Genomic DNA, 10,010 nt, shown 5'->3' with positions numbered 1-10,010 from the left:
ATCAGCAACTCTTTTTCAACTAAAAGTTTGAGCTCTGCTCTCTTTATTTAATGTATTTATTATACTATTTTCTCAATGTTGATGCTGAATAATGTTAATTGTCAGAAAAACTTAACAGATTTTGTCACCCTTTCGCAACATTTGAAAAAAAAATCAAACTTAAATCAGATCAGATTTGGTAAATATATAAGTAAATTTGTGCAGGCACTGTTTCCTAATCTAGTGAGTTGAAACTATATTCTTTAACTAGCATTGAAAGAATATGGTTTCCCCAAGCGTTTTGTTCAACTCAAAAATTGAAAAAGATGATTATCAAGGGCTGCTCCAACTTAAAGCACGTCTTATCTGACTCCATGGTTGAATATCTCCAACAGCTTGAGCGCTTGAAAATAAGTGAATGCAAGTGCATACAGGAGATAATATCAACGGAAAGTATAATCGAAGAAGCATTCAGAAATAGATATTTAATCTGCTTCCCTCGATTAAAAACCATCAAATTGAAAGGACTTAAGAAACTAATCGGATTTTGCCATGAAGATTATACTGTTAAATTTCCAAGTTTGAAAACTCTTGAGATAGAAAGCTGTCCAAAATTGAAGGGATTCATCCATAATTCCAAGAGTAAAGAAATCCCCACCGATGCAGTTTTTTTCAACAATAAGGTACTATTTTCAACGCAATGAATTTTTCTTTTTTCTTTTCTATATATTGTTATATTTAGCTCTTTTAATCATCGCTTCCATTGCCATTAATAATTCATTGTAGGTTGCTTTTCCTAATTTAGAGAAAATTACAATTTCTCATTTGAGGAACGTAAAGAGGATATGGCACGGCCAACTTCATGCAAATTCCTTTTCTATGTTAAAAGAGTTGACTGTTAAGGAATGTGATGTGTTGTTGAACATCTTTCCACCTTTAGTTTTAGGGGTTTTCCAAAAGTTGGAGAAATTACTAGTGACTGATTGTGCTTCACTAGAAGAAGTGTTCCAACTCCAAGCGCAAGGGTTAAATATTGAAGAAACGTATGTGGTAGACAGTCAATTAAGAGAAGTGGAACTCTTACGCCTACCAAAGTTGAAGCATGTCTGAACCAAGTATCACAAAGGAAATATTTCTTTTAAAAGTCTACGACAAGTAAGCATTGAGGAATGTTCGAGCTTGACAACTCTGTTTCCATTTTCAATTGCCAAAGATCTTCAGCAACTTGAAAGTCTTACTATTCATAAAAGTGGGTTGGAGGAGATTGTTTCAAAGAATGTTGAAGGATCAGACCAACAGGAAATTTGGTTTAAATTTAATCAGTTGTCCTTGCTTGAGTTTTGGAATTTACCAAACTTATCATGTTTCTATCCTGGAAGGCATAGAACAACATGGCCTGCATTAAGTAAATTGGATATATATCGCTGTGAGAGGGTTAAGATATTTGGGCATGAAGAATCCCAAATCCAACATTCACTTTTCCTCATAGAAAAGGTATGGATTGCCTCACTTTTTTTTAGCAAAATTTTTAAATTGTATTTAAATGATTTAATACCTCTCAACTAATACATCCAATTATTCATTTGAAAATGTAAATTAACGAAAATAATCAAGAAATTCATATTTTTCCTTATCTAACCGATAATCTCTAACGGTTCTATATTTTATTTTAGTAACGAATTCCTTGTAATACTATACCTATTTATAAATTCTATTGCATTTTTTTAGAGAAAATCTAACGTGCATATTCTTAGTATAGAAATTAAAAGTACGAATACACATCACTTCAAATATTTTATTTCATAGTTCATTTATCGGCTTAGATTATGCCTTATGGCTATTCTTTTGTGTTAGGCCTTTCTGCTTAAATGAAATTCTAATTCAAATACTGTACGGAACTCATTGTTTTTATTTGATGCTTCTTAGGTTATCCCCCAATTGGAGAGGGTTTCATTTAGCCAGGATGATATTGCGATGATAAGTGATGGCCAGTATGAGGCTGACTTATTTTGCAATATAAAATTTCTTGAGATTTCTTGGTATTCCGATGAATCAGCTGTTTTCCCGATTTCTTTCCTCAAAAGGTTTTACAATCTTGAAATCCTTCATGTGGTTTTTTGCAATTTCAAAGAGCTAGCTTCTTTCGAAAGCAAAGCATCTGAAGATAAAGACATGATCATCACGATCCCAAAAATCAAGGAGTTGAGATTAAATATGCTTAACAACATAAGACATCTATGGAAGCAAGACTCCCCGCTTGACCATGTTTGTGCAAGTCTTAAATGCCTTGAAGTTTGGGAGTGTGACAATTTGATTAGTTTAGGATTTGATCATTCATTTTTTGAAAATCTTACAACTTTAGATATTTGGAAATGCAAAAAAATGACAGAGTTGATTAAATCCTTGAAAGCCCAAAGTTCGATGTACCTTGTGACAATGTTAGAATTGTGTGACCCAAATTCTAAGAGATTGCTTGCAAGTCAAGTTAAACAAAAATATATTTTCTTTCTAGAAGATTTAGTATTTATTAGTATAATATATTTAGCATTTATTAGTATAGTTTATTTGACTTACTAATTTAGCCTATAAATAGGCTCCTTTACAATCTTAGAATTAAGAGACACCCATTAGATTAGAACTCATAACACATTCAGAGAATTTTGTGTTTACGTTTGAGGGTTCTTTGTTTTTCGGGTTTTCGGGGTTTAGTTTTTATCTCCATCTTTTGTACTCTTCATTCTTTTGCCATTATAGTAAAATTATCTTTGCCCGTGGTTTTTTATCCTCTTTTGAGGGGTTTTTCCACGTTAAATTTGTGTGTTCATCTTCTCACTTTTTTCTACTATTTTTACTTGTTCGTTGCTTAATCGGGACGATCCTAACAAGTGGTATCAGAGCTAGTTTAACTTTCATAGATCAGCCCGTTCAGAGATGGCAGCAACAAGGTTTGAAATTGAGAAGTTCGATGGTGAGACAAATTTCAATCTGTGGCAAGTTCGGATGATGGCAATTCTAGTTCAAAATGGCTTGAAAAATGTTGTTACAGGGAAAAAGCCTGAGAATCTAAATCAAACAGAATGGGAAGAGCTTGATGAAAAGGCCTTGTCTGCAATCCAGTTGTGCCTCGCGAATACAGTATTGCAGGAGGTATTGATGGAGAAGACCTCATTCGCCTTGTGGAAAAGGTTAGAAACTCTTTATGCGACTAAGTCTCTGGCTAACCGTTTAGTGTTGAAACAACGTCTATTTACGTTTCGCATGAACGAAGGTGAGCTTCTTAAAGATCACATCAGTCAATTCATCACTCTTTTAAATGATTTAAAGAACGTTGAGGTTCATATTGACGATGAAGATCAAGCTATGCTGTTATTATGCTCTTTACCCTCTTCATACAAGTCTTTCAGGGAAACCCTGATTTATGGCAGAGACAAACTCTTGTTCGAAGATGTGAAGGGTCATTTGTTGAGTAGAGACAAACTCGACAATGAGTTTGGTTTGAATAGCAAAGCAGATAGGCAAGCTTCCATTTTGGTAGCATCAAAGAAACGAGACAAAAGGTGTCGCTATTGTAAAAAGTTAGGTCACGTCAAAGCAGATTGTTATAAACTGCGAAATAAAAAAAGCTGCTGAGAGTAACGAGGAAGATGTAGCTGGTGCTAATTTGGTCGATGAAGGCGATGATGATTTCTTGTTAGTGTCAACGAGCGATAATTCCAAGCTTACGTCTGAGTGGATCCTAGATTCAGGATGTTCTTTCCACATGTGTCCTAATAGAGAATGGTTCTCCACATACAGTTCAGTTGAAGGTGGAGTTGTGCACATGGGAAACGATTCATATAGTAAAATAATCGGTATTGGTACTGTTAAAATTAGGATACACGATGGGACGATTAGGACACTCTCAGATGTCAGGTATGTACCTGATTTACGAAAGAATCTCATCTCCTTGAGTATTTTAGACTTGAAAGGATGCAGAATCAACATCGAGTCGAGCGACATTAAAGTATCTCGTGGAGCTCTCATTTTGTTAAAAGGTAAAAGAACCGGCAGTCTTTATATTCTGGAAGGTTCTACAGTGACCGGTGAAATCGGACGTCCCTCGTCCGTTACGGAGTCAAAGTCTACTCATTTGAAGCGGAGGCAACTTGGTCATAGGAGGGAAAAAGGTATGACCGTTTCGTTGAAGAGAGGTTCTCTTTTGGATGCAGGTTTTGAAAAGTTAGGGCACTGTATTCGTGAAAATCAGACCCGGGTTAGTTTTGATTTGGCAGTGCACAAGTCGAAGGCTAGAAGTCTTTCAGCTTCTAAGCATAGATTCGACTCAGTTAATTCCCTGCATAGTTCAAGATAGGCCCGTGGCGGGTTTTGGCAAAGATGGCATTGAAAGAATTCGTGTCAAGGTGGAGATTGTTAGAATTGTGTGACCCAAATTCTAAGAGATTGCTTGCAAGTCAAGTTAAACAAAAATATATTTTCTTTCTAGAAGATTTAGTATTTATTAGTATAATATATTTAGCATTTATTAGTATAGTTTATTTGACTTACTAATTTAGCCTATAAATAGGCTCCTTTACAATCTTAGAATTAAGAGACACCTATTAGATTAGAACTCATAACACATTCAGAGAATTTTGTGTTTACGTTTGAGGGTTCTTTGTTTTTCGGGTTTTCGGGGTTTAGTTTTTATCTCCATCTTTTGTACTCTTAATTCTTTTGCCATTATAGTAAAATTATCTTTGCCCGTGGTTTTTTATCCTCTTTTGATGGGTTTTTCCACGTTAAATTTGTGTGTTCATCTTCTCAATTTCTTCTACTATTTTTACTTGTTCGTTGCTTAATCGGGACGATCCTAACAGACAATAAGGATAAGAGAATGTGAAATGATGAGAGAAATAATTTCAAGCAACGGGGATGAAACATCATATGAGATTGTTTTCAAAGCACTGAAACATTTGGAGCTTCATTGTTTACAAAGCCTCACAAGTTTTTGTTCAGGCAATTACACTTTAAGGTTTCCGTCCTTGGAACAAGTTATTTTGAGCCAGTGTCCTAGAATGAAGTAGTTCTATCAAGGACCACTAAGCACACCAAAACTGCATAAGTTGCAGTCAACAGAAACAGATTCTAAGGAACGTTGGGCCGGTGACCTTAATGCCACCGTGGAGAAGTTATACAAAGAGCAGGTACTAAATGGAAAAATCATTGAAAAATATGAACCTTTTAATTACGTTTTGCATAATTTATTTTCATGTTAACCTTGTAAGGCTCATGTTAAATATGTTGGTATGAAAGTTCGTCTTTTTATATGTTGCTTCTTAGGTTGGATACCGTGGTCTAAAGCATTTGAAGTTGTCAGAGTTTCCGGAGCTGGTAAACATATGGAGTAGAAATCCTCAAGAAATGTTGGATTTTACAACCCTAGAATTTCTGGAGGTTTGTGATTCCAACAATTTGAGATCCATTTTTAACCTCTCAACGGCCTTCACCCTAGGGAAACTTCGAAAAATAGAAATCAAGAGATGCAGTAATTTGGAACAAGTCATCAAAGAAGAGGGTTCAATTACAACGGTTGAGGAAGCAATAACAGATAGTAGCAAGATCATTAGCATATTCCCTCGTCTACAATCCATTACAGTGGAGTCTTGTCCAAGTATAACAAGCTTTTACATGGGAAGTAAAAGTCTTGAATGTCTATCATTGATTAAAATTAAGGTAGCTGACTGTTCAAACATGACTACTTTTGCTTCCACATTTTCAAGAGATGAAGATAAAGAAGCAATAATTGGTGACGAAGTTGATAAACTTGCTGCATTTTTCTCCGATAATGTTAGTTTTTCTTATAATGAATCCGCATTTATACATTTAAGTCATATGACTAGTCAAGACTCATGAGTATATCTTTATCCCTCGTTAATGTCATCTGCTATTATCTATTTTCTTAACTAAAAGGTTTTGTGTAGTGATTAACTGCTATTTTTAAAATAATATATTTGAAAGATTATTATTTTTGTCTTAGAATCGTTTAAAAACGATGTTGAATAGTAAAATTTAATAAAAGATTAACTTTTTTTTTGAAAGTATCAATTAAATAAATAAAATTCAAATTATACAAACTTAAATAGTATAGTGCAGTTGAAGTTTAATATTAAGTTAGAGTAGATTGATAAATTAATCTCTTTTCTTTTCCAAATGTAAGTCAACCCCATTTCCATTTATTTTTCTTTTTCTAAACCAACAAATTGGGACAACAAGCTAGCTAACATATTTGCATATATGCTTTAATATATTTGACCTATCACTTTGATTGGTAACTTTAAACCTATATATATATACGTATCCCATTTATATCAAATTTCATTATGAAAGTTATCTTTATTAGAGGGAGTCTATGAGTGATACACTAGGTGCCATTCTTGTATTTCGAATGGTGGTTTCCACCTGTTATTAGGAAGAAAAGGTTTATGTGAAAACGGTAAGATAAATCAATTCAAAATGCTTTATATACAATCAATTAAAAATTAAACATGTAAAATTAAGTGCAATACATGTAACATTAGAAATTAGTGTATGTATATGTAGAAAAGTCAACCGAAGACAATTTTATATTAAACTCATTTAGATTCTTATTAGATGACCAATGATTCTAATTGTCTTAATTATATGATTTACTGATACCTTTATCTAAATATCAATGAGCTAACATTTTATATAATTTCTTTCTAATTGTAATTAGCTCTTTCTATCATTATGTAGGTTGCTTTTCCCAATGTGGAGAAAATCACAATCTCCCATTTGATGAAGGCAAAGAAGATATGGCACAGCAAACTTCATACGAATTCATTTTCTATGCTAAAAGAGTTGACTGTTAAGGAATGTGATGTGTTGTTGAACAGCTTTCCACCTTTTCTTTTGGGGGTTTTCCGAAAATTGGAGAAATTAATACCGACTGATTGTGCTTCACTAGAAGAAGTGTTCCAACTCCAAGCGCAATCGTTAAATATTGAAGAAACGTATGTGGTAGACAGTCAATTAAGAGAAGTGAATCTCTTTCGCCTACCAAAGTTGAAGCATGTCTGGACTAAGTATCGCAAAAGAAATATTTCTTTTAAAAGTCTACGACAAGTAAGGATTCAAGAATGTTGGAGCTTGAAAACTCTGTTTCCATTTTCAATTGCCAAAGATCTTCAGCAACTTGAAAGTCTTATTTTTGAAAGTTGTGGGTTGGAGGAGATTGTCTCAAAGAATGTTGAAGGATCAGACCAACAGGAAATTTGGTTTGTATTTAATCAGTTGTCCTTGCTTGAATTTTGGAATTTACCATACTTATCATGTTTCTATCCCGGAAGGAATAGAACAACATGGCCTGCATTAAATAAATTGCGGATAGATGGGTGTGGGAGGATTAAGATATTTGGGCATGAAGAATCCCAAATCCGAGATTCACTTTCCCTCGTAGACAAGGTATGAACTGCTACACCTTTTTTTTTAGTAAAGGTTATGAATTGTACTTAAATCATTTTGTATATCTCAACTAATACATCCAAATATTCATCTAGAAATGTAAAATAATTAAAATGATTCCCGAATTCATATTTTTCTCTATCTAACTGATAATCACTAACAATTCTGAATTTTATTTTAGTAACGAATTCTTTGTAACTCTTTACCTGGTAATAAATTCTATTGCCTTCCCTTGAAGAAAAAATCGAACATGCATATTCTTAATATGGAAATTAAAACTAAAAATACTCGTCACTTCAAACATTTGATTTCATAGTTCATTTATGGGCTTATATTATGCATTATGGCTATTCTTTTGTGTTAGGCCTTTCTGTTTAAATGAAATTCTAATTCAAATGCTCTAGGAAACTCATTGCTCTTGTTTGTTGCTTCTTAGGTTGTCCCCCAATTGGAGGAGGTTTCATTTAGCCACGATGATATTCCGATGATAAGTGATGGCCAGTATGAGGCTGACTTATTTTGCGATATAAAATTTCTTCGGATTTCTTGCTACTCTCATGAATCAGCTGTTTTCCCGATTTCTTTCCTCAAAAGATTTTACAATCTTGAAATCCTTCATGTGGTTTCTTGCAAATTCAAAGAGCTAGTTTCTTTCGAAAGCGGTGCATCTGAAGATAAAGACATGATCATCACGATCCCAAAAATCAAGGAGTTGAGATTAGATGCGCTTAACAACATAAGACATCTATGGAAGCAAGACTCCCCGCTTGACCATATTTGTGCAAGTCTTGAATGTCTTGAAGTTTGGCAGTGTGGCAATTTGATTAGTTTAGGATTGGATCATTCATTTTTCGAAAATCTCACAACTTTAGATATTTGGAAATGCGAAAAGATGACAGAGTTGATTACATCTTGAAAGCCCAAAGTTCGATGTGCCTTGTGACAATGAGGATAAGAGAATGTGAAATGATGAGAGAAATAATTTCAAGCAACGAGGATGAAACATCATATGAGATTGTTTTCAAAGCGCTGAAACATTTGGAGCTTCATTGTTTACAAAGCCTTACAAGCTTTTGTTCAGGCAATTACACTTTAAGGTTTCCATCCTTGGAACAAGTTATTTTAAGCCAGTGTCCCAGAATAAAGAACTTCTATCAAGGAGCACTAAGCACACCAAAACTTCATAAAGTGCTGTTAACACAAACGGATTTTGAAGGACGTTGGGCCGGTGACCTTAATGCCACCATTGAACAGTTAAACACAGAAGGTACAGAGAATTATATATTTTTAATGTTCTCTTGCTAAATTTTATTTTAATTGTAGCCTTATAAATACATCTAATGTTGAATTTATATGCAAAAGTATAAATGGAAGCCTCATTTTGTGATATGTGACACCTTGTAATTACATAACGTTGAATGTCTGAAAACTTTTTTTCGTTTTCAAATAGCCAAAGATCTTCAGCATCTTGAGAGCTTAAATGTTGATAGCTCTGGAGTGCAGGAGAGTGTTCCAAAGAATGTGGAAGGAGTAGAACACAAAATTTGGTTTAAATTTAATCAGTTTTCCTACCTTATTCTTTGGAATCTACCAAAACTCTTATGTTTCTACCTAGAAATGCACAGCACAACGTGGCCTATGAAAGATCTTTACAAAATCCTCCCGGCCTCCATAACCCATTCTATTAATGCAGGTTGCTGCGGATCTCAGCTGTGGAAAAAATTGTGATTGGGAGGATCTTTGGAATCTTAAAGCTACCCCCAAGATCAAAATTTTTATTCGGGACGCATGCTGTAATGCCATAGCTTCCACAGAGAATTTAGCCAGGAGACATATCGTAGAGAATTCGAATTGTCCAATGTGTGAAGAAGGAAAGCAAACCATCGAACACATCCTCCTTTTTTGCCCACCAGCTCAAGCAACTTGGAGAGCCTCGATGTTCAACTACACTCCTTCCCCTAATGATTTCCAATCCTTATCCGATTGGTGGCTGAAAATCAAGCAACTTCTTCAGAACTCGGGAGCGAATACAGCAATGAGTTGGATTGCTTGGACGTGTTGGGGTATTTGGAAGGCGCGCAATGAGTGGATGCTCGAAGGCCGTGATGAGGACCCGGTGAACATATGGAACAATGCGCTCAAAGGATATCACAACTTCATGGAAAACATGCTCCCTCCAAAAGCATCAGCCATTAAACTAATCTGATAATGCCTCATCTACTACCTCTATTCTTCATTGGAAAGGTATATGACCCTTCTTCACCCTTTATTTAAAGATAGTTCATGTGTTTTTACTTGAATAATCTAATACTTCCTCTCAACCAAATGCATTTAATGGAACATTTTATTTGGACACTCCAACTGCAGCCTAGAAATACAAACATTGGTCTTTCAAATAAAATAAAAAAGGTTACTTTACCATTGATCTTTTGTATGTTTCCCTTTTTATTATAAAGTCCTTGTCCTATAGGATTATCTTAGCACCTTTGTTCTAGCTTTCTCAGCTATGTCGATGGCCACTTTTAGCACCTTAATAATGATAAAATATTATTGAATTTAATCATCAATGC

General features: G+C 34.5%; 2 protein-coding genes across 2 annotated transcripts; both read left to right on the top strand.

Moving 5' to 3' along the window:
* The first annotated feature begins 305 nt into the window (after positions 1-305).
* LOC107940507 (uncharacterized) lies at positions 306-5,871 on the top strand. Its single transcript, XM_041082215.1, has 6 exons — positions 306-662; positions 766-1,022; positions 1,125-1,473; positions 1,906-2,244; positions 5,043-5,162; positions 5,299-5,871. Exons 1-6 carry the CDS (start codon positions 306-308, stop codon positions 5,869-5,871), a joined length of 1,995 nt encoding a protein of 664 aa, XP_040938149.1.
* An 841-nt stretch (positions 5,872-6,712) lies between these two features.
* LOC107940517 (uncharacterized) lies at positions 6,713-9,801 on the top strand. The gene is made up of 3 exons (XM_016873950.2): positions 6,713-7,440; positions 7,877-8,707; positions 9,134-9,801. The coding sequence occupies exons 1-2, from the start codon at positions 6,775-6,777 to the stop codon at positions 8,354-8,356; spliced, it is 1,146 nt and encodes a 381-aa protein (XP_016729439.1). The 5' UTR covers positions 6,713-6,774; the 3' UTR covers positions 8,357-8,707; positions 9,134-9,801.
* The last annotated feature ends 209 nt before the right edge of the window (positions 9,802-10,010 follow it).

Source organism: Gossypium hirsutum, chromosome A11 (assembly GCF_007990345.1).
Source record: "Gossypium hirsutum isolate 1008001.06 chromosome A11, Gossypium_hirsutum_v2.1, whole genome shotgun sequence".
NCBI classification, from domain to species: Eukaryota; Viridiplantae; Streptophyta; class Magnoliopsida; order Malvales; family Malvaceae; genus Gossypium; species Gossypium hirsutum.
The sequence above is the reverse complement of the archived record's forward strand: the minus strand, read 5'-3'. Positions and strand labels throughout refer to the sequence as shown.

What these genes read in the sequence shown, in the direction of transcription:
- LOC107940507 (XM_041082215.1), top strand. Translation starts at nt 306, where the DNA reads ATGATTATCAAGGGCTGCTCCAACTTAAAGCACGTCTTATCTGACTCC. An exon ending in CACTTTTCCTCATAGAAAAG is followed by an intron (nt 1,474 to 1,905) that starts GTATGGATTGCC and finishes GATGCTTCTTAG; the next exon opens with GTTATCCCCCAATTGGAGAG. An exon ending in AGAAGTTATACAAAGAGCAG is followed by an intron (nt 5,163 to 5,298) that starts GTACTAAATGGA and finishes GTTGCTTCTTAG; the next exon opens with GTTGGATACCGTGGTCTAAA.
- LOC107940517 (XM_016873950.2), top strand. Translation starts at nt 6,775, where the DNA reads ATGAAGGCAAAGAAGATATGGCACAGCAAACTTCATACGAATTCATTT. An exon ending in CACTTTCCCTCGTAGACAAG is followed by an intron (nt 7,441 to 7,876) that starts GTATGAACTGCT and finishes GTTGCTTCTTAG; the next exon opens with GTTGTCCCCCAATTGGAGGA.